This window comes from Musa acuminata, chromosome BXJ2-2 (assembly GCF_036884655.1).
Source record: "Musa acuminata AAA Group cultivar baxijiao chromosome BXJ2-2, Cavendish_Baxijiao_AAA, whole genome shotgun sequence".
Classification (NCBI taxonomy): domain Eukaryota; kingdom Viridiplantae; phylum Streptophyta; class Magnoliopsida; order Zingiberales; family Musaceae; genus Musa; species Musa acuminata.
In genome coordinates this window covers 25,849,547-25,873,562 of record NC_088339.1, presented here as the reverse complement: position 1 = coordinate 25,873,562, position 24,016 = coordinate 25,849,547, and the positions used below count along the sequence as shown (strand labels likewise).

Sequence of the window (24,016 nt, the reverse complement as noted above, 5' to 3'; positions counted from 1 at the left end):
GGCATGTCTAGCTCGTTCAATACATCTAGTCCATCATGCTTGAGTGTTGTTGATGGCAATCCATCGTCGACCTGCTCCTCGTATTATCAAGAGACGTATCTTGGTTTGATAAGGTTAAGCTTCTTGACCTCCATGCCTCGGACGAAGGCGAGAGTCGGGTCTCCAAACCTTCTTGGGTGGTCATGGCCACCTCCACACCTCAAGCAAAGGCGGGGATCGAGCTTTCCGACCATCGTGCCTCAACATAAGGTAAGAATCGAGTTTTTTACTCTCTTTAAGTTGTCGTGAGTTTAGCCCCTCGTCATCTCGTCTTTAACAAAGCGAGGGTCGAGCTTCTTGATCTTTGTGCTTTGACGTAAGGCGAGGGTTAAGTTTCTCAACTTCCATACCTCAGTAAAGCAAGGGTCGGGTTTTCCAACCCTCAAGCAAATGCCTTCCTTCTAACACAAATTAGTCTATTATACTTGGGTCATATCAAATTTGACCTAGTATTTGAAAATAGTATAAGGGTTAGAGTAAGAAAAAGTTACTTATGGATAGAATCAAATGACTCCTCATGGATAAAATAGTATACCTCATGTACTGTATTAAGATTTGAACCTAAACTATGTTAGGCTTTGATGATGACGCCAAGTCAGTGACTAAAATTATAACATTTAGATTAGTTCAACATGAAAGTAAGCAAGATTAGAATTAACTTATAAAGATATGATAAATATATTATTATTAATTTTAAATTAAAATATTTTAATCGATGATTTAAGTCAAATAAAATTGATGGATTAGTTAACTCTTGAGTAAGTAACTTGGATATTAGAGTTTGTGTCATAATTTTTTATATAATGTTTAAATGTAATATTATTTCTATTAATCCTTTTGACATAAATTGCATCATTTAATTTGAGCATATTTTTTGTGGTAGAATTGATACTACTAAAAGAGTCATACACTATATTTTTTTTACTTATATAAGACATTTTACCAATGGTGAACTTTCATATACAACATTTAATTTTCACACACACACACAAATATATATATATATATATATATATGATGAAAATATAATGAGAACGACGCTTTTCCTACCGGTTATTGCTTATCCATATGTATGAATAGCATGATGATTCATTGGGGGCCCTAAAGGGACCCATTTCTACCTCCAATACATCTAAATGGCACATCTAAATGGTTGGAGACTACAGAACTCCCTCCTCCACTGGATTCCAAAAGCCAGCTCATTCCAACCACCGTCCGCAGTCCTGCTTCCAGCCATAAATAGGCAAGGTCTTCCTCCTCCACCTCCACCACCGCCACCATCAACATCACCACCGCCATGGCCACTTGCCCGCTTCTCATGGTGATGACTTTAGCCGCATTGCTCGCCCTCACCACCCCCCTTGACGGAGCCCAACCGGCCGCCCCCGAGCCGGCACCCGAGCCTCTCAACATCACCGCCATCCTCGTCAACGGCACCAACTACAACACCTTCATCCACCTCCTCCGCGAAACCCAGGTAGACATCCAGATCAACGAGGAGCTCAACGACCTGGCCAACGCCTTCACCATCTTCGCCCCCACTGACGCCGCCTTCAAGAGCCTCAAGTCCGGCACCCTCAACACCCTCGTCCAGCAGGACCAGGTGGGGCTAGTGCTCTACCACATCCTGCCGCGCTACTACAGCCTGGACATGTTCGAGACGGCGAGCAACCCGGTGCGCACCCAGGCGTCCGGCAACCACGGGGCGTACACCATCAACGTCACCACCGACAGCAACATGCAGGTGAACATCTCCACGGGAATCGTCCACACCCGCATCGCCAAAAAGATCTTCGACGACTCCCAGCAGCTGGCGGTGTACTCGCTGGACAAGGTGCTGTTGCCGTACGACCTCTTCGGGCCAAAGCCTCCGGCGTCGGTGCCCCCGACGGCCGGTGGGAAGAGCCCGTCTGGGAATTCGACAGCCGCGGAGGAAGGGACCAGCGGAGCTGGCTTGCATGGGAGGGGTGTCGGATGGAGCCTCCTTGTGGGCGGAGGGCTTGTAGCCATTGCCGGTTATCTATTCTGAGGTGGAATTGGACGTGGTAAGAGTGCTCTGTTTCATCCCATTCCAACCATTCGTTCTTGCTCTTCCCTCACTGTGCCATGAGCGGGTGTTACTGTACGTACCTGCACCACATCTTCCTTCACTTTTTTCTTATGGTTTCTTCTCTGTTTTTGTGATCTAGTGCTTGATGCTGTTCTTGTTTCGTCCGCTGTATTATTCCTGAGACTAATTCTGACTACTACTTGTAAATCCAATGAACAATCATGCAATGGAACACAATGTCTCAGGTAAGTCTTGGCTAAGTTTTGTTTTGTGCTATTAGTGTAGTAAATTATCGAGAACTATTTCAACGAAATAACGCCTAACCAACCCATGTTTAGAACTTGTCGGACGTTATTTGGCTGAGTATTTCATATAATGACAACAGCCGTAACGCAATCAATCATTAAAACAGAATATTTAAGTTTTTATATTTATTTGTAAGTAAGTAGTCATAATTTTTATCAGAAGTTTATTATCTTACACACAATTTGGTAATTTGGTTGTTTATCGAAACCTTTTAAAATACGGTGAATTTTTTAATTCCGATATTAACTAATTATGTTAGTTGGGGGAAAGTATTCGAAGGAATAAAATCTAAGAGGCAGCTGTTGGTGCACAGTTGCTTTCTTTGTAGCTGCTGTGTCAGCTTCATATGCATCACGTTGACGACTCAACAAAAATGATGGATGCCCTGACATAATTTCGATGAGTTGGTGATGTTGATCGATGATACATACTCAACAAAATAATAAACAAGTAATAAAATGAAAGAACTCGATGAGTTGCCTGCGGCAACCACAACAAACATAATTCACTCCACTTCAAATAGGTGAAAAAAGAAGACTGGCCATACGTACTCAACAAATCCATGCTCTCACTTTGAAGAACTATTTCTTCTCAGATTCACCTACACGTATCTCCAGGTATTCACATTTTTATATGATTCCAAGACTCTCACCAAAACTCTGAAGTTTGAGATCTAGTTAATTACAATCACTGATTCTGCACTATATGTCGCTCAGGATCATGCTCGAATGTGAATAAGGCCAGGTGTGGAGACTCCAATGAGCAGAAAACAAATTCTCTTTCCATTAAATGGTTGTTGGAACATCAGCTTTTTTTTGCCTCCATCTGTTTCTTCTTCTGTTTGTTGAGCTTTTCTTTGAACTTGAAATTTTTCTTCATGCTCTTCTCCCATGCTTTCTTGTATTTGTTATAGATAAACATTGCAGCTCGGGCATCCTCAATCTAGTTAAAGTTCACAAAGTTCAAATTAGTTAAGTTTACAAAAGCCTCAAATTTTCAGGTACATAAATGCGTCGTAGGCTAACATCGAAATCTCATCAAAGATTGTTCATCAACTTACCAAGAGTGTCATAAGGGAATGACAATAACCTAGTCCTCAGAATGTTAACGTGCTCTTAGTGGAGCCACAATGGTAATTCATAATAACAGATAAAAAAATGCACGAATCTAGCAAATAGATAGATTCAACAGCTTTGTGAAAAGTTAAAAAACAGTCAACAAGGTTTGATTATAGACATACTGTCTAGCTGCCATCTAGAAAGCTAGGATTCAACACCATGGTGATCTTTAAGCACCATTCGCCTATCCCAGCAAAAGACCAGGTACAGCCAACTGGAACTGGAGTAATCGACGCAAGATTGTACAATACGTCTGAGATCCTAGGACAGGGAGGGATCCCAAAGCAAACAATAATGTCAAGAAAGTAGCTAGATCAATAATTCATAGGGGTATATCGAGCCAGATTCAGATAAGATTTTACTTTTGATCAAGTCTCAATCAGATAAGACGAACTAGATCCATTACCAATTTTGTCTTTTTGGATTGTAATATTAATATCTGGCTTGGGAACAACATAGATGTTAGTTGTACAAGACAAGAATCTTGCTTTAATGCATTTCAACTATAAATGAAATTTTAGCTATCATAGATATCAGACAAACATCACAAACTCATATTTTAATATATGAAGTACACCATATAAAGAAAAATCTTATATCTAATTTTCGGTATGAGGATATAAACAAACTTGCATCCAAAACCATTTCGACTAAAATTATTGAGTGGAAGATCTATTCCCAACCTCATAGCTTAATGGTTCCTGTTTCAGAAATTCATACCTAAAGTGACTAGCTTTACTCAAACGTGCAATTCATAGTATCAGAGGTATGGTAACCAATCTAAATGTTCAGATACTTATAACAGCTAATGTGATCCTATGGTATGTTGATATCAGCAAAAAAATCCAAATCATCAAAATTTGCAGCAACAGAAGCTGATTGCAAGCGCTGATTCCAAATCATCTCATGCAGCGGTGCAGGAAACTGTACATGAAAGCAATAAGCTAAGAGATGCAACAATGCATGACTGCAAGCACTGAGGCAAGCGGAGTGAGCTAGAAACAATTAAACAGATGAATTAACTACTAGAACTATACCAAGCTTGTGAAGAATAAAAATCATTTCAACTTGATAAAACTGAAACACTACAAAAACTATCAACATAGTTGATACTCACAGGACAGTGCTCATTTTCCTGGATCTTAGCACCAAGAATTTCAGATGCTAGATGCTTCAGTGCCCTCTTTTGACCACCCCTAATATAATAATTCTTCTTTCAGAGAAGAGATTGTTGGAAATATAATTGCAAAGTACTTTTCCATAATGATAATGTTTGTGAAGTCAAAATAAGCCAAACCTTCTTAAGGGCTCGTATTCTGAGGTATCCCTTATGTCCTTCTTTGGGTGACTCAATAACAACACCTGTAAAAGAAAATATATATATGATTGTCACCTTCTACAATATGACATTAATATAGACAATTACAAGTCTACATTGTTCACAACCTTAAGGTCATTGTGCAAAGCATGACCCACGAGTATTCGTCCTTTAATCAATTCAGCCACTTGTTTTTGAACAGCCCAAAACTCCTTTGCTGCCATAATTAAACAAAAAATAATGTTAGGGAATGACAGTTTCATCCACTTCCAGAACAGCTATGCAAACAGACATAATAGTTAGACACAAACCTTTTCTCATGTTTCTGGGCCGGATGCCACTGATCTTGGTACGGAAGTCAACAATACGCTCTATTGGACGAACATATTCATCATATACTACATTACCCCATGAATTCACCTATCACAGAACAGAGCAGAATAATTATATATGAAATACAATTCTGAGACTATAATGGCAGATCAAAAATCCATGTAGAAAAGTGGTATATTCAACACAGCACTTATGTACAACTGTACATTGGTGTGACATAATTTTTCTTGGAAAATCACATATTACTCACCTATGCTTAGGTACGTCTGCACTTTACCCACAGAAATGTATCACTTTGTCCACCTATTCATTTGTTTTTTCACACGTCTTATTACTAAATGTATGTCAAAAAGGATAAACATACTCTTGTTTTAAAAGGGCAAAGTTTCCAGAAAACATGGAGAGTATATTTTTGTCTTTTGTTTTGTTTTTCCTTTTTTTGTGAGGTGGGTAATGGCAAGGTTGAATAACAAATGGAAGGAGACTCTAGTGAACCAAGTGATGCTTCTCAAACAACAAGCAGATTGCAAATAAAGCTCAAAAACAAGTGGGTAATCTGCAATTTTCACTAAACTTTTGAACTTATATCTTTATCAGTAAATTTATAAATGTACCAGGATGCAAGTTAGATCAAATAAGATTATATTTGCCAAGGGAGGAAATTATCCAGTGACACTGACCTTGTCAAAGTTCAACAAGATTCCATATAGCCTACTCAAGTAACTAGGGAAAACATAATGTTGATCTTGTTGTATATATTTTATGTTTGATAGATCTTGCTTGTGTTTTAGTATTATGGTATTAATTTGACCATTGGAAAAGTTTGAGCTCTCCTATGCTTACTTGCTCACCGAAGATCATCTTTGTAAGTAGAAAGAGCAATATATAGTCATTCTTTCATTGAGTTATGTCATAAATAATTTGAAGAATCAGGTCAAATGAACTTGATTGTTGTTTGAGATATGAAATCCTACAGAATTACTTAGTTATTTCTGATCTACATTTTGTTTATCAACTCATCATGATGTCATTATCTGCAAGTCACGATTCCTTATTTAATATCAAATTCATGGAACTACTAGGCGGAGTCATCAAAGCAATCAAACAAAAATAGGAAAAAAAATGGACAGAAAGCAAAGAGTAAAGATTAAGCACCAGCGTGACCCTTCCAACAGCGCTCTTACTCCCCTCGATGCTCACGCCGACCATCTCACAGTCCATAGCCAGTGCATCCGTCAGGCTGTAATTCGAGGAAGCGGACGTAACAAACAATTCCGAGAGCAAGAGCAAAAGACACCATGTTTCTTCGAACAGCGACAGGAGGAACAAAACCTGCAGTCAGTGGAGGTCGGAGAGAGAAAAGCGGATGGAGATGCCTCCAGCGCGGGCTCTGCTCTCTCCTTGCGTTTTCCCAACACGGATGGCGCTAGGGTTCTGGCGCCGGGGTCGGCGGAATGGGAGGGTTTAGGGGGACGGCGGGACTTGAGCTTCTGCTGAAGCTGCGCCCAGTTGGGGTTGAGGGGCGAGGGCTTGGGGTTCGCCGTCTCGGTCGATGCGCCGCCGCCGCCCATCCGATGTTTCTACCGTTATCGGACCGTTCGGTCGTCTCTCGCACCTCGGAGTGAGAACAGGTATGGATGTAACGTATTTACCCTCCTAAACCTAAACCTCAAAGTCGGCATACTCTGCATCACAACGTCGTCGGGCTGTTAAATATAGATTGGCCAAACGATTATTTATTTCATCATTCACATAAGTATTATATTAATCGTTTATTTTATTTTATTTTGAATTTATTTATTTTAATTTTCTATTTTGTATATTCTCGAGTTGTTCGTACCGATTATTATGATAGAGTAGGCCCAAAACTAGTTGGTCCGGCCCAGTTTAGCTAACAAGAGCCCCAAAACCAACTCGTCCGGTTCAATGGTCGCCCAGTTCGTTAGGGTTCAGTGGATCTCTATAAATAAGCCTTTTCTTTCGTTGATGAAGCTATTCAGCCGCCGGCGCTTCGACATGGTAGCTTTTAGGGTGAGTCTTCGAATCCTCTGTTCGGCATACATTTCTCTTCGATCCGAGTCTCTTTATGCTTGATTCTCATCTTTTCCTCCTCGTCGATGCCTGTTACGTTCTTGGCGTTTCGAGTGTCGTGGATCTGATAATTGGGTGGGATTCTTTGTTTGATCGTCTATTTGATGGTTGTTTGCAGTTCCATCAGTATCAAGTGGTCGGGAGGGCGCTCCCTACGGCCGCCGATGAGCACCCGAAGATCTACCGGATGAAACTGTGGGCAACGAATGAGGTCCGCGCCAAATCCAAGTTTTGGTGGGACACGAAGTTTATACCTGCTGTAGATCCAAACCTTTTTTGATTTATCGAGCAGCATTTTTCTCATATTGTAGCTACTTCCATGTAATGTAGGTACTTCTTGAGGAAGCTTAAGAAGGTTAAGAAAAGCAATGGACAAGTGCTGGCAATCAACGAGGTTTATTTCTTTTGCCTTTTCTCAGTTCTTTCCTTGAATGTATAGTGCTCCTTATATTGATGCTGATTTTGTATGAGATTTTGTCCTTTGTGTGAAATCTGCTCCTTTTCTACTATTGGGGGTATGGCGAGATGAAATATTTACTTCATCATTGTTATGCGAGAATCAGTGAGTAGAGAACCAAAATGCCTTACAAGGTAGTAAAGATTTATCAGAGGATATAAGTACATAAATACTTCTCTCTTGGAGATCAGTCTATTCCCTTGGATGCAGAGGGCTTTGGAGAGAGCAAAAGATCTTTAACAGTCGGTTATGTGGGTACTGGTCTTTTCTACCCTTCAGTCAGTATAGTTGATACTAGAATTTGTCTGCTTTGAGATATTAGTGATTCTTTGTTTATTTGAACGTTTGGCATGAGTACAGATGCATCTGTATTTTGTATATTTAGATAAGGAAGATACCGCATTGCCAGTTTGTTCGTGTTGCTATTGTATTTGTTATCTAGATTTAAAAGCTTGAAAGCATAAGCTAAACCCAAATTTGTTACATTTAATATGACATGTTGCCTTGTCAAGTGGCTCCTTGTCTCATGTGTCCTACCTTACTAATAAGCAAATTTGTTAATTACTGGAAATTTGCATGCTATATTAAGCTATTAGGTCAAATCCTTGTTGTTCGCCATTTATCTGCTTGTATAAGCCTTAGTAAATATCTTGATTATAGGGTTTTTGAGCAAGAAATTTAGTTTGGTGACTTTATATGTTGCTTGTCTTTCAGTGTTGGCTAATTATTTAATCATTATTGTTTCCTACTCTTTACTGGTGTACCTATGCAAATTCAGATCTTTGAACGTAAACCCACCAAGATCAAGAATTATGGCATCTGGTTACGATACCAGAGCAGAACAGGCTATCACAACATGTACAAGGAATACCGTGATACTACTCTCAATGGTGCTGTTGAGCAGATGTATAATGAGATGGCCTCTCGTCATCGAGTAAGGCATCACTGTATTCAAATAATTAAAACAGCGACAATTCCGTCTAAGCTTTGCAAGAGGGAGAGTACTAAGCAGTTCCATGACTCAAAAATCAAGTTTCCTCTGGTGTTTAAGAAGGTTAGGCCTCCAACCAGGAAGTTGAAAACCACATATAAGGCATCGAGGCCAAACTTATTTATGTAGCTTCATTCAGCATTCGGCATCGAGGCCACATACAATTCAGTGTTGCATTTAATGGTGCTTTTCATAGCCACTCACTGAACTGTTTGAGATTGCTACATGCGCTTTTTGATATGTTTTACATAAACTGAATTTGATGGATGGTGTATTAGTTTTAGTAAATGGATGATTGAAAAAGTTGAGGTTATGAGCACAAGGATGTAGACTAAACTTTGAATGAGAAACATGTTTGATAAAGTGGTACTGCAAAGTGCATATTTGTATTATGATGTTTGCTGAGCAAACAGAGTAGCTGATCATTTGGTGGTTTAGTGAGGTGTTCTTCAATAACACATTTGTCTTTGTTTTTACATTGAGCACTTCCCAAGAACATCTGCTCTGTTTGATCTTTTATATTGTGTGACACAAGCTCCTTCCATTGAGATTTTCCTGAATTATTGTTTTTATCCTGGATTGCAAATCAACATATGTATCTTTCTGTGAAGTTTGAACTGATTTATTATTATTTAATTAAAATCTATAGTTAGGCTGAACTGTTTGCATGGTACTCTGGTAGCCCCTGCTCTGGGAATTACTTTGAGCTTTTTCTAGCATACTAATGTATGATTATATGATGGTTTCGAGAACAACTGCTCGAAATTTAACATTGTGAATGCTGTCAAACTGTTTGTTGTCTTCCCTTTATCTGTGCTGTAAATATCTTATACTTTTGTATTTTTTTTTCCTTCTGTTTGGTTGGTTTAGAACACCTATTTTAATTGTATTTTTATTCATTAACTATAATTTTGTGCTTCAATATTTGGGTTTGCATTACTACTATTGGAAACTTCATATTTTAGAATTCAGTTTGCTAGTTTTATCTTGGAAACTTCATATTTTAGAATTCAGTTTGCTAGTTTTATCTTGCAAATTTAACTGACTGATTTCCAGTTATGGCCAAACCACATCGCTTGCATTTAATGAATATAATCGTAAAGAAACTACTGATTCAGTTTTGTAGGGCAACTTTGCCGAGGTTACCAAGACTTGTTTGGTTTCCTTTTTTTCCCTGTTGCCTAAATCTATTGGCATTATGCTGTTTGCATTAAGTTCCATTTACCTTCTCTTGTGGTTAATGGCAAATGCACGTGCCAACATCTAATTATCAATTTAATGTGCTTGTTACTTGATAAATGCCTTTTCTATGCTGTTGTCAGTCGCCACTGTTTTGTTTTACCAGCAAATCAATTTTGATCTGTTTCATAACGTTGTATGAGGATGTGGATTTTTGAGACTGAAGTCCATTATCTTTGGCCTGGACGTGCCTTTTTAGTATGAATTCTTTTGTACCTCGATATGGTCATATAGGAATTTGGTCTTCATTGTTCTTCCATTGGATTGTTTCCTTGTTATTGGTTTGCTTCCTTGTGGTACCTTTCTTGGAGTCCAGTTCTTACAGGGTTTCTGGTTTTCTTTTCATGTTTTATTGTTGCCTTCTCGTCTTCAACAGCATGTCGAATAATAATAATAATGTTTTATTGATCAAAGAATACATGCATATCGAGTCTTCAGTCTCTCAGGTATGCATATCTGCTTCTCGATGGCCATCTCTGCCCTCTGGCTCTACGGAGCCCTCGGCACACTTAAGAGTCGATTCAATCGTGGTGGCCAACAAACTATTTTGGCTGAACTCGGATTAGATAATTTCTCTTCATCGACTACCTGGAAATAGATGCCGGTGTTCTTCCCTACTCAACATTTGTTCACCTAGACCTTGAGCTTGCGGCTGTTGAAGCTGCAAATACTCAAGAATAAGGTCACTGTTGAAGAGCCTTGATGCTTGCTTAATCTCATAGCTCAATCCTTGATAGCCTGCGGCGAGATAGCAACTTCCGAAGAAACCATGATCTTTGTTCGTAGCTAACAAATAATTAGTGAAATCTGCCTGGCATACTTGTGAGCTTTATAACTTCCATTTTCTCTAGATTGTGCAAACATGAGATCTCCCGCTGTTACAGCCACTCGTGTCTCATTGTATGTTTCTAAAAAGAAATTATCACATGAACTATAATTGTTATTCTAATCCTGTCGATTTATTAGACTGAGGTATCATTAATTTTTTTTTTTACGAATGATGATTGAGATATCTCACGTGGGTTGCAACGGAAAGAAGTATCCCTAAGATGGAAGCGTAAGCTTTCTTCGAGAAATCTATATAATGATTAAGTAGATCGAGAGGGTTTTCTGACCCAACCTTTTTAACCTAATGTCTCAGACAAAAATAGTGTATATATATATATATATATATATATATATATATATATATATATATATATTGATCTTGATTATTGTGTTAGAAATAATTTTTTGTATGAGATAAGGAGAGAATATTCTATGAAACATTTTTTTTAGGGGAAGCCGAAAACCTAAATAGAGAGAGAATAACTTATAACCGTGCTACATGTCAAATAACGGGTGATCCCCGGTATTTCCCCGATCACTATGTAAGATTTCTACCTCGTGGCATCCCACTGTCATCTAGCACATCATCATGGATTAAACTTGCAGTATGAATCATCTCATTTATCTCTGCTAAACGTCGGTGTTCTACAGTCAATTCCCTGTTTTAAGCATTAAATGAATAAATCTTCCATGGTGTTCCAACCATAGATTACTGCAGAAGGCAAATGAGATGACTTGACACCAAATATTTGAGCAGTGGCCCTTGACACCAGGAAAACTAAAGCTGGTGGCAGCCTCTTTCCACCAGCACCAAAAATTTGCTCTGCTGCTGATACAAGAGCTGGATTTTCTGCACCAACGATCTTTACCAAAGGTCAAGTTGAATACTTGATATGTGCATTAATTAAGTTAAACAAAGATGCAACTGCATCATCTTCCGCTAAAGAACTGTTTGCAGAACTTGTAGACCTGACAATATGCGACTGCAAGAAAACCTAGAACTCGTTTGATTTCGGCCGGCCCATAGGAGCACTTAGACCGGCCCAATGGGCTGTTTACGTTTTGCGGGTGGCCATCCGACCGTTGGATTAAGATCAAACCGTTACCAACGGACGCTGAATCCGAAACCATCAACGGATAATCCCGATCGCTAAAGCGATGCCTTTATAAGGCCGTGAATAGGGAACCTAAACAAGCAACCTTGTGTTGTCTTTGTTCGGCTCACCATCGCGGACCGCATCGGAAACCCTAGAGTGTAGATGGGCTTCGACGTGGGGAATGTCCCCTTCAACCCTGACGGCTGGGGTCCGCCGGAGACGCCCGCCGGGCCTCTCCTCGTCAAGCAGGACGGCGCCGCCCACCCGGCTAACATACCCTTCGCCCCTTTCTCACGCTCCGAGAAGCTCGGCCGCGTTGCCGACTGGAGCCGTAACCCCAACTTTAGCGCGAACGCCTCCCGATCTGCCGGTGGCACCCGCGACGCCGTCTTCGACTTCGCGCTCGATGAGTCGTCCGCCCTTTCCGGCGCCGCCGCAGATGACTCCTCCTTCCGCCTCGTAGACGGCAAGCCTCCTCCTCGCCCCAAGTTCGGCCCCCGCTGGCGCTTCCAGCAGCGCCCACAGCTGCCGCAGCGTCGCGACGAGGAGGTCGAGGCCAAGAAGCGCGAGGCCGAGAAGGAGCGCGCCCGCCGCGACCGTCTCTACAATATGCACCGCCGCTCCGCGTATGCCGGCGGTCCCGGCTTTGCCGGCTCTCGTCGCGACACCCCCAACCAAAAGTCCTCCGTCGATATCCAGCCGGAATGGACCATGCTCGACCAGATCCCCTTCTCCACCTTCTCCAAGCTTTCCTTCGCTGTTCCAGATCCGCCGGAGGACCTCCTCATCTGTGGCGCGCTCGAATTCTACGACCGCAACTTCGATCGCGTTAACCCCAAGAACGAGCGCCGTCTGGAGCGCTTCAAGTCCCGCAACTTCTTCAAGATCACCACCACCGACGACCCGGTCATCCGCCGCCTCGCCGCCGACGACAAGGCCACCGTTTTCGCCACCGACGCCATCCTCTCTGCCCTCATGTGCGCCCCGCGTTCCGTGTCCTCTTGGGACATTGTCATCCAGCGGGTTGGCAACAAGCTTTTCTTTGACAAGCGCGACGGGTCTCAACTCGACCTCCTCTCCGTCAACGAGACCTCGCAGGATCCGCTACCCGAGGCCAAGGAGGACATCAACTCGGCGTACTCCCTCGCCATGGAGGCCACTTACATCAACCAGAACTTCTCCCAGCAGGTCCTTGTACGTGATGGCAACAAGGTTACCTTTGATGAGCCCAACCCGTTTGCTTCTGAAGGCGAGGAGGTCGCCTCCGTTGCCTACCGATACCGCCGTTGGAAGCTGGACGAGAACACTCATCTCGTTGCAAGATGTGAGGTGCACAGTGTGACTGAGGTCAAGGGACAGCAAACCTTCATGACCCTTAACGCCCTCAACGAGTTCGATCCAAAATATTCTGGGGTAGACTGGAGGCAGAAACTTGAGACGCAGAGGGGAGCAGTTCTTGCTACCGAACTCAAAAACAACGCCAACAAGCTGGCCAAGTGGACAGCTCAAGCCCTCCTTGCGGGCGCTGATTTGATGAAACTGGGCTATGTCTCCAGAGTCCATCCCCGGGATCACTTCAACCATGTTATTTTGAGTGTCATTGGCTACAAGCTGAAAGATTTTGCTGCTCAGATCAACCTTAATACCTCTAACATGTGGGGGATTGTGAAATCGATCGTTGACCTTTGCATGAAGCTTAACGAGGGAAAATATGTGCTTGTGAAGGATCCAGCAAAGCCTCAGGTAAGGATATATGAGGTGCCGCCGGATGCATTTGAGAATGAATATGTGGAGGAGCCACTGCCAGAGGAGGAGCAGGTGCAGCCACCTGCGGAGAAAGATGCCACAGCAAATGCTGTGGATGAAGTAGAGGAAGCAGAGGCCAATGCTGCAGCTGGAGCAGCAGAGGGTGAGAAGGATACTGATGCTTCTGTGGTCTGAAGGGTACTTGCATTCTTCAGCTATATTTTTCATCTTCGTCATAAATAACAATTAGATCATGAGGACTATGTTGTTCTCTATCTTCAAAATTTGAACTTGTGAGATTTTTTCTTTTTTGCATGCTTGATTAGTAGGCTGAAAGGTTTAAGAAGTGTTGTTGTTTACATTATGGATAATTTTTGGCCAGAATGCTTGTTTGTTCTATCGTTGACTGAACATTTGCTGTTATATCAAGCTTATTTTCAATAATTCGATATACAAACGGATGTCTGCTGTCATTGCTTGTGGCATGTATTTGTTGGTTCTTGTACACATTGCTATTCTAAAACTGATAAGTTTGGATTAACTTTGAGTCAGCCTGATTATTGGTACATTTATGGTCTGATTACTTTTCTTCTCACACATCTCCCACATGATGCATCTTTTTTTTTAACTTCATGAAGATGATGTGTAAATCACAATGAAATATATGATTTGTGAGATATGATTTCACTAGTTTAATGTTGTTATTCTAACAATTGTTGGGGAGATCTTCTTGTTATCTTTTTTATTAGAGATCTTGATAACCATATTTGTTTTATTGGGGTGATCATCATGTTCTGTTTAAGGACTTTTGAAGGACTTAAACATTATAGCTGTTCCTTTTGCTGATAAAAGAGTAACGGACAATGTGTTCGGTGTCCTGTTTGAGTTGGGATATAAGTCCCGGATATAATGAATTAACTTCTTGCTATTTTAGTCTCTTAAGGAAGCCAGCTAAATTTGTTTGATCAAACCGTATGCTTTAGGTAAGAAAAATTGTTTGCTTCTTTTTCATTTTCTTTGTAATTTGGAATACCCAGTTAAGGTTATATTAGAAGTTCTTATCTCCATTTTGAAGAAGAGTGTGTACAGCAGATTGCCAATACTTCTCGCTAGATTCCCCCTCGATACAACATATTATTTCATCTCATGGTCTAACCTACCAAACCAAAGCAAATTTAAAAATGCTGTTTGGATTTGTTTTTGACCTTAAGAAAGACAGTTTGGTCTGTGGAAATTCAAAAAAGATGGTTGCAGTTTGGTTTGATTCTGTACCTTTTTGCGGCCAAAGCGAAACCTAGCTATATATGTGTTTTCAGTTTTAGATTTTATTTATAATTTAACCAAAGAAGTTATGTACAAACATAAGTCAAACCTTTATTTTGTTCATCGTCCACAATATCCTCATCTTTTTATGACCCGCAATGATGAGACAATGTTCAATACTGAGTAACACTTGAAATCCTTTGAATAGACAATGTTTACCATATTAGAATATAGTACAAATCACAGTATCATGGTTTAGTTGCCACAACTAAAAAAATATTTGTCTCGGTTTGAGGATTCCACAATCTGAATTTTTCCATTTGTTTGTAAAACAAAGTGGATTTGGCATTTCTATTACCTGGCATTTATTATTTGTTTTTTGTATCTTATTTTTTCTTCTGTTCTTATATGTTTCCTCTCGACATTTGGAGTGGTAAATGGAGAAACTAAGCAGCAGGATATACTTATTGTTAAAATCATTGCTTCGTTATAGACATCACTACATGCAATTAATGACATTATGAACACAACTGGCTTTTTGCATCGAATAAAACTTTCATTTTGCTCCAAGGATCAATAACACATGCACAATTTCTTTATTTGATTAGCTTTAGTGAACTGTAGTTGTTTGAAGAAACTTTGTTGATTTAACCAGCTTTTATGGTTGACCGTGTTAAACATTGTCTGATATATATAGTATGTGATGTTTAAAAGAGCACTATATGGAGTGATGATACTCTCGTTAAGCTGGTTTGTCTGATAATTTACAAGTTCACATCAGAGAAGATTACATGATACTTTTGTCATTTCCTATTCTCCAAGGTGAAGATTGGCGTATTATCTTCTCACTGGTCGTTCCCAAGAAAGAGAGGATATTTCAATGTTATTCACTCTAATACACTGTTCCAGCTATTTTAACTTGTGGAGTAGGTAGTGCTGCTGCAACCCGATTGTTTGCGCTGCTGCTTGCTGTTGGTATAGTGTGCATCATCTGACCTTTGCATCTTTTAGTCTGATACTGTAATGATGCATCATCGATAGGGAATGTGATGATTATGCTCCGATTGCTCTTCAAAGGTTGCTAGTTCTTTGGTACGGTTGCCATTTTTTTTTTCTCTGTTAAAATTCTTCTTCACTTTTTGCTCTACTTGGATGGTACGCTTATGCCTGAATATTTTAATCTCCGTTATAGCTATGAGACAATGCTTGTTTATGTTCACTGGTTTGCTCTATGACTTAGATTGTAAGCACGGTTCGTCGTATTGAACTGTACCATTTGGCACAAATGATACCAACTGATCCGATCCGAAAGGGGATTAGCATGTGGACCGTCCTCTGCCACGTGATATCTATTAATTTATCAAGAGTTCAGATTACTTTATTTCAAACAATCAATTTGATCGTTTGAATTTGCCATGGTCATATTTAACGGCTCGAACAAACAATCAGTCGAGCGATGAGATATCTTCTCAATCATATTTAACGGCTCGCTCGGTCTAGAGATATAACAATAATATGGACAGTAGTGGTTTGATCGATAGCGATGACACCAAAGAGTTGATGGTCTTGTCTACATAATTTTGAGGGTGGTGTGTGGATCGAGGAATAGTATTTTACACATGTCACTCAAGGTTTAGATTATAGAGTTTAACGAGGTATTAGTCAAAAGTTTATACACAAAAAAGGGAGGAGAAAATAATGGATGATTTTGAGCAGATGCAACGTAGCTTACATGACATAGACATAGAGTGAAGCTTATCGTATTCACAACTGTCATATTATGAAGAATCTTACGATCAATAGTAGTATAGCGATCAATCTTATGATACAAAGAAGTAAATTAATGATGAAAATAGAAGGTTTGACATTCTTCATGCTTCGCACTAATATATGTCATAATCGTCCTTGCATCACTTGTCATCTCGAACATGTGATTCACAACGATCAAACTATGATCATCATCACATCAATGCACCAAAGACATATGGTATATTAGTATATTATGTCATGAGATAATTTTTAGGATTGGATCCGATAAATATATCAAACTGATATATAGATATTTAGAATGAAGGATCTCAATTCATCGCTTGTAGAGTCTCATCATTTTTTAATGATAAAATTAGATATATCCATCGATTGATTATTTAAATTATTTAAATATTAAAATTTAAATTATTTTAAAAATAATTTTAAAAATAATTTAATATTAATCGAAAGAAGATCCGGAACATATTATAAAAGTACTCTCGCAAAACTTGAAAATGATGTGTCATTATTTTTTTAATTTAGATTATTTTTATTAAAATCATACTAAATTTATATTTATTTTTAATTTAAAAACTCTGATTCAATTTTTTTATTTTTTTAAAAAAAATGAAGTTATTTTTGATAATTTTATTGTACCATCAGTACATATCAAAATTGGAATACGTCTCGATGTATATCGTATCTATGGATGAAGAACTTGCTGCTTTTTAGCTAAGGAGTTTGCTGCTGACGTGACTTGTTGCATGGGAATGATGTGTGGATTGGATTTCTGTTGGAGTGGTAGTCCATGTGAATGCTTGTGCAATTCCATTCGAAGCTAATTGCATTTACGGAAGTCAAAAAGTGTTTGGGAGAAAAGAGAACGACGGGGACAAATTAGTTGATGTTGTAAGCAGTACTACACTACCAACATACGTATATACCCCACAATTGAGCATGTGGATGATCCAATGGCTCTTCCTAATCAACTTGATACAATACCTATTTTATTAACCCAACACACTGCTTGAATGTTTCGATTGACTTTTTAGATCCGAGTGACGTTTGATGATTTTGTGTATTTGCCCAATGAATTAGTGTCCATTTATTCTAGTTAGTTACCAAAAATTACTATAAGATCCTCTTAGCTACGTTACTTTGTCAAAAATTATTTTAAAATAATCCTTAATTTTTCGAATCCTTCACTATTCTAGTATAAGAAATCATAATATTCCCTAACATATTGATGCTAGAATAAGAATATTTGGATCATACGAAAGGATAATCATACGTAGACCACGACCATGGTTGAAAAAAAATCTCTTTTGAATTTACTCACTCATTCTCAAATTGTTTCTGGAGGATCTTCCGACCTAATCCAAATCCAAAGAGTTCAACAATTAGAGTATACGAACTAAATTATGGTGGAACATATTTCCAAACCTCTAAAATCCACTTAATGAAAGAACATTTGTTGGGTATATACCAACATAATTTTGCAAGAGTCCTAAACGTCAAGTTACTTTAGAACACCAAAGCTCATGTTCGAATATTAAACCCAAATTAGTTTTGAAACCTTGGAATATTGAACCAAATTGGTTTTGAAACCTTTGATATATCGGACAATCAAAATCTATCATCGTAATAGATGATAATTATAGCATAAAGAAGCATCTATTTGTGCACTACAAAATTATGTCACAATGGTAACCTTTCGTACAAATACAAAACCACCCTCGTTCTTTATTTGTGGAATCTGAAAATGATCTCAAACTTCTTTTCTCATACAGGAAGAAGGTAGCTGTCGAGAGACAAGGTCGACGGAATCGGCAACTTGAAATCACTGATCGTTAACATTGTCATCCTAGGTATCCTCTGAAGTAGCACTTCCTCCCTCTACAGGTTGAAAAAGAAAGAGATGACATTAACTGGTTTCTGAAGAACAGAAGCCAAACAACTGACCGTACCTTTGCTATCAGAGTGTGCATAGGCTGTGCGACGAGAATGTACTTGCAGATGTGGTGTGGGCTAAAAAAATAAAAGAAAAGACACAAAATCAATTATGAAGGAACTTTTTTGACTGTATGCACACTGTAAACACATTACAAACAAAAGCAGGTTTGCATGGCACTTGCGAAGATAAAGTGGACAAGGAGAGGAAGGCATACAAATGTGGGAGCAGATAACAGAATGGTGTGAGACTACACAGGGACAAGGAGAGGAAGGCATACCTGCAACTTTGGTCGGAGTGCCTCAAGGGATTCTTTGGGCTTATGAGCAAGTTCCCCCTGCTGTAATTTCACAATCTAGTCGAACCAGAGGAAGTGGCCTCATAGCGTCTTAGCTCGAAATAGTTTTGTATGAGCTGATAATGATACCTTCCCTAAAGCCCAGCCTGCTGAATCAAAGTAAGCCAGTTCATGGTCCTACCGTAGTATTTGTTTCCACTTTTACAATGTTCAGCACGCTTAAGAAAGAATATTTATAACAGCAATGAAACTTGCAACAGAAATGGTTCTGATTACCTCGGATATGACTGGTGGTCTTTTTGGGTAAAATTCCTCCATCTTTTTTCTTGACTGCTTCCTCCTGCAACAAGTTAATTATACATAATCACGAGCTGATAAATCTTCGTCAAGACATTCTTAAAAGCTGTGCATATATAATTTGAATACCATTAGCGAGTGCTTAAAATGGAAGGAAGGAATAAATAAAAGGTGCAAGTTGTCTTTGTTGAGACATATGGAGGTTTCAAGTTCGAATCCACGTGTGAACGTCACGTACATCATTTAACGTAATAGAAATTTATAAAATAAAAGTATAAGTTTAAATATCACCTCCTGCTGAGATGATGGCACGGCAGTCTCCGCATTTTGGTTCATATGTCTATCGACATCCATGTCCGACATGATGAGCTCTGATGAATCTTAAGAAGCTGCAACAGAATAGGCAGGCAAAATAAATTGTGATGATGACAATAGCTAGAAACGATGACTTGAAGACTCACAGGATAATTTAGTAAAAATAAGACAAAATCAGTAGAAAGGAGAATAACAGGGAAAAGATTACCAGAACCACGTCGCGGACAAAAGTTAATGCATCAGGAGGAATTAAAAAATAACATGCATAATATATATAGCCAATCAAATTGTCTTTCAGATAAATGTCATTTAGTAGTAATTATAAGTAGAATCCATGGATAGCAAGAATATCTGACACCAAGTATTACTCTCATACACTTGTTCATTGGCTTAACTTTATAAATCACATTCTTCTCAACATGACAACAAATTGAACAAATGTCAAAAATTTGTCACGTCATCAAGGAATGCAAATTCGACATGGGATTCTTTGCATGGGGAAGTCACAGCTCTTACCAACCGTTAACTTAAACCAATGATCCAAAATACTTAATCACAAGTTTAAGGTAGTAGGCTGATGAAGCATTAGATATTATTATATTTATTTTTTCACTTTCGATGTGAGACTAAATCAAGATATCACACTCACTGATTCCAAAGACAAAGTAAAAATTAAATGTGGGGATCATCCATAGAAAAAAGAAACAAAAGAAAAGACAACCACATAGTGAGGCTAAATCAAGACATCACATTCATTGATTCCAAAGGAAAGGTAAGAATAAAATGTAGGGATCATCTATAGAAAGAACAAACAAAAGAAAGGACAACTACAATGAACTATAAGCTCTTAGCTACCAACTCAATGCGCTTCACAAGTAACATCAATATTTGCATGAATATGCAAGTTTCATTGAAGTGACCTCATAAGAGTACTTATCCAATACACATGGGACTAATTAATTAAAAGGCTGCTCAAAATGCTTAAGCAACATTAATGATGATAGACTCATTAATATTGGATGCGATCACTGTTATCCTCTCACTTCTAATGTGAGACAAAATTAAGCTGTCACACTCATTGAATTAAAAGGCATGCCTATGAATGAATAAAGCATATACATTGCATATGTAGGAAAAAAGATATAAACTAACATGGCTATATAATAATAGTAATACATCTAGCCTTATAAATCATTCTATTTCTTGAGTAATACATAAAAACACTCCAATAATAAGTGCGTCAAGAAAGTTCATCGCGATGTCCACGAATCACCGTCATGGCTATAGCATTCAGCATTTCAGGGACCAGAATCCCCAAACCTCTAAATCAGTGCGAACTTCGACAGAATGGATGGAAACCTTAAATCAAATCGTACAAATTCACATCCAAATCCATCGAAACAAGATCTCTTTCTTGAGTTTGAACACGAAATCAATCTAATAATGGGCGATGCCGATAAAAAAGAAGCCAGCGTCGGATCGATTAGGGCTGACAAAACCCAGGTTCCTCTTTCGAAACAAATCACGAGAAAAAAGGAAAAACGAGATCCGATGACCAAATCAAATAAATAAGCTCGGGATTTACCCCTGCGGAGAAGGATATAAAAAATGTCTTCCTTCTCTTGCATTGTTCTTCTTCTTCTTCGTCTTCTGCTTGATCTCAGCTACCACGAGAACGAGGGAGAGAGAAGGGGAATACGAATGACGGCGGATGACGCGTATCTGATCGAGTCCGCTAGGATAGCGGCCCTCCTATCAGGAGCCGGACGGCCCCACGCGGCGACGGCCTCCGCCTCTGAGCCAGCATGAGGAGACGCCCATCCCATCAACCACCGCCTCTGCTTCTGCTGGGGCACACGTCATGCGTTGAGACCGGCTTTTGTTTGATCCGCTGCTTTCATCCGCATCTGAATTCTCTGTTAGAATAATAAATCATTCGATTTGTACAAGAGAGGAAGGAATGAGTTCTAATCTTGAGTCAAATCAACGGCGGAGATTAGTTGTCCTGGAAATCCTAATGGATCGGTGAATATTGGGTCTTTAAGGGAAGCCAAAGACGCGAGTTCGTGACACGTGTTGGAAGAAGCATGCGTGCAGGACCTGATGCTGTTGCGCCACCGGCCACGTTAATGGCTTCGGCGATAGCGCCGGGCTGCACCAACGCGCACACACGGAAGTGTTTTGGATCCGAGGGGCTGTGGAAGTGATAACATGAAGCACTTCGGCGGTGGTCGGAAGGAAGGGAGAGGCCATGACTCCAGGATCAAGAGGAGACGACGACAGCGATCGAAAAGTAGACTCCGGCTCTGCGCTGCAGTCCTTTTTCGATCACATTCCTATCACTGCCATCCCTGGTATTCGTGCTTCCGTGCCAGGTGCGCTTGCATGCCCTTCGTCTTCCTTGCATCCTTCACATGTTTAATGGAAACACTAGTATTTGAAGAAGAGGGAAGATGACAGTATCTAAGAATCCGTGTCTTAATCCGAGCAAAATGGCTGATGCTATTGATCCGGTTTCTGCTTTCTTTCTAAAGCTTTGTTTGACGAATAGGTTGGAGGAATCACCAGTGTGGTATGTTAATGTTATCACAGTTTTGGAGGTAAAATTTGACGACTGCGTGGCGCATGCAATCCGGTTGCTGTATGAGAACAATGTATCCGGCGCAGCGATCATTGATCCTGCAGATTCTGCGTCCAAGAAGTCTATGGATCGAGTTCTCGAGTATGGTTTTATGGTCGCTTGAGGTGAGTGATCGTAGTGTCATTTTGAGCCTCTAAATCACAGAGGAAGAAGAACATATTAGGTTCCTTTCGTATACATGCGTATGTTACCAGGAAATTGACAAAGCGAGAGCTGCATCAAAGGAAGGCAACCATGGGTTCTTTGATATGCTAGAGAAGAACTCTCAGATCGGACAGACTAAGGTATTCTTTTGTTCTCTAAAGGAATGAAAATCAAAGCATTCTCTTGTACAAATCTTGACAGTCAATTGTCTTCAATAAATATGTGTATATTTGTTTGAACGAGCATCAAATGTGCAGCGTGTGTACCTAAAAACTATTTCATGCAGATCATAGAGCTGACCAAGTCATTCTTATGGGAACCCTTCTTCCCTGCCCATGAGGATGACACACTCTTTCATGTGCTGCTGCTTTTCACAAAGCATCACAAGTTAAATGTCATACCAGTCATCGAGTCATCCAACTCTAGCATAGTTGGGTTTATTACTCAGGTAATCAATCGTATGTGAGTCACTACACTTGTTGAGTATATGTTTCAGATATCAGCGTTCTGAAAATAAGATGTATCCATTGTTTTCTAGCATGCAGTGATTCAGTTGCTTCTTCAGTCGAGTGGACTCGAATGGTTTGATGAGATTGCAGAGAAATCCCTCTCAGAATACGGGTAGTCAACACAATGCTACCATAACAATGTACCATAACAATGTTGCTGTCGTAGGTTGATGAATGCTGCTGGAGTCGTTTCGGTCTTCTCGGATCGAAGTTTAGCAGATGCCTTGCACGTACTGTGGGATAAGCAACTTGATGGAGTGCCGGTGGTGGATCGAAGGTCTGGAACGCTGCTCGGATGTGTGAGGCGATCGGATATTTATCTCCTTTTGGAGGACGATTCCTTGTTCATCCACAGGAAGTAAGTTGATGATCTCCCCTGAGACAAAATAGTTGTTCACTGCTCAGAAGAAGAAAGCTGGTAATTAAAGTTCAGGACTCTTGCAGGACGTTTGCAGTCGAAGAATTCATTAAGGTTCGATATGCTGCGAGTGATCAGAGCAGAAATCGATACACAGAAACGGAGGCTCCCCCAGCTGGTCTTCTAAGGATGAAGAACGCGAGGTTTCTTCGGTTGAGCAACCCAGCAGTACTCCGGAAGTCCGACAGCCTCAAGAAAACCATGGAGATCATGGCCGCTTCGATGAGGGAGAGCGGCTTTTTGGTCGGCGATGCTGGGCGACTCGAGGGCATGGTGACGCTCAGGGACGTCATCCTGCCGTTTTCTCCGCCATCGATGGATGCGAGAGTCGACGGAGGCGGCTTCTTCACGTCGGTGCTAAATCAGGTTGGCTGCCACGTGAACGACGGAGTGATGATTCGGAACCGGTGAAAGCGTGCACCAGCAATATTTGTCAGGGTCTCTTCATTCTTTACTGCTGAAGCTGCAATAACATCCGTTCGCGAAATTGGATTGCAACCACTGGCAAATCCACGGATTTGCAAGCCGGAAATCTCATGTAAAGCAGCTGGAAAGCCTTTCTTTCACTGTCTAAAATATATAAAAGGAAGCATTATGGTGGTAACAAAAGCTAATAATCTTACGTTAATAAATGCATTATCAGGAATAAAATGATTATTCATATGTTTATTCTTTTGATTTTTCTGTTCAATGTGATCATGTCAGCAAAGAACAGCCTGGTAATGGAAGAACTTTTAAGTCTCTCTGGTGTAAAGCCCGAGAGCAGCGGCATATCTTTGACCCCGGGAAAGCCTCTTTCCCGCGAGATTCCCTCAAAA

At 40.0% G+C, this 24,016-nt stretch overlaps 5 protein-coding genes and 1 long non-coding RNA gene across 8 annotated transcripts; 4 read left to right on the top strand and 2 right to left on the bottom strand.

The window, feature by feature from the left end:
• The first annotated feature begins 1,212 nt into the window (after nt 1-1,212).
• Nucleotides 1,213-2,349, top strand: LOC103975976 (fasciclin-like arabinogalactan protein 9). Its single transcript, XM_009391136.2, has one exon. The coding sequence runs from the start codon at nt 1,337-1,339 to the stop codon at nt 2,066-2,068; it is 732 nt and encodes a 243-aa protein (XP_009389411.2). The 5' UTR covers nt 1,213-1,336; the 3' UTR covers nt 2,069-2,349.
• A 497-nt stretch (nt 2,350-2,846) lies between these two features.
• On the bottom strand, nt 2,847-6,851 carry LOC103975977 (uncharacterized). Its single transcript, XM_009391137.3, has 7 exons — nt 6,497-6,851; nt 6,320-6,404; nt 5,143-5,251; nt 4,960-5,048; nt 4,811-4,875; nt 4,631-4,709; nt 2,847-3,337 (listed from the first exon to the last, which is right to left on the bottom strand). Exons 1-7 carry the CDS (start codon nt 6,733-6,735, stop codon nt 3,200-3,202), a joined length of 804 nt encoding a protein of 267 aa, XP_009389412.2. The 5' UTR covers nt 6,736-6,851; the 3' UTR covers nt 2,847-3,199.
• Nucleotides 6,852-7,078: 227 nt separating this feature from the next.
• LOC135605602 (large ribosomal subunit protein eL20-like) lies at nt 7,079-9,179 on the top strand. Of its 2 annotated transcripts, none has more exons than XM_065095886.1 (4): nt 7,079-7,195; nt 7,374-7,489; nt 7,586-7,649; nt 8,491-9,179. In XM_065095886.1, exons 1-4 carry the CDS (start codon nt 7,091-7,093, stop codon nt 8,830-8,832), a joined length of 627 nt encoding a protein of 208 aa, XP_064951958.1. In that variant the 5' UTR covers nt 7,079-7,090; the 3' UTR covers nt 8,833-9,179. The 2 variants fall into 2 exon arrangements, with proteins under 2 accessions (XP_064951958.1, XP_064951959.1); XM_065095887.1 differs by having other exon boundaries at nt 7,169-7,287.
• A 2,783-nt stretch (nt 9,180-11,962) lies between these two features.
• LOC135605601 (eukaryotic translation initiation factor 3 subunit D-like) lies at nt 11,963-14,086 on the top strand. Its single transcript, XM_065095885.1, has one exon. The coding sequence runs from the start codon at nt 12,030-12,032 to the stop codon at nt 13,806-13,808; it is 1,779 nt and encodes a 592-aa protein (XP_064951957.1). The 5' UTR covers nt 11,963-12,029; the 3' UTR covers nt 13,809-14,086.
• Nucleotides 14,087-18,210: 4,124 nt separating this feature from the next.
• LOC103976365 (uncharacterized) lies at nt 18,211-21,389 on the bottom strand. 2 transcript variants are annotated; one of them, XR_010484460.1, is made up of 6 exons: nt 21,072-21,389; nt 19,463-19,560; nt 19,151-19,214; nt 18,857-19,023; nt 18,593-18,653; nt 18,211-18,521 (listed from the first exon to the last, which is right to left on the bottom strand). It is a non-coding gene; the product is annotated as an uncharacterized LOC103976365 (long non-coding RNA). The 2 variants fall into 2 exon arrangements; XR_010484459.1 differs by having other exon boundaries at nt 18,857-19,020.
• A 348-nt stretch (nt 21,390-21,737) lies between these two features.
• On the top strand, nt 21,738-23,609 carry LOC135604821 (SNF1-related protein kinase regulatory subunit gamma-1-like). Its single transcript, XM_065094475.1, has 7 exons — nt 21,738-21,861; nt 22,079-22,221; nt 22,322-22,411; nt 22,558-22,719; nt 22,810-22,892; nt 22,947-23,138; nt 23,225-23,609. The coding sequence occupies exons 1-7, from the start codon at nt 21,738-21,740 to the stop codon at nt 23,607-23,609; spliced, it is 1,179 nt and encodes a 392-aa protein (XP_064950547.1).
• Nucleotides 23,610-24,016: the final 407 nt, after the last annotated feature.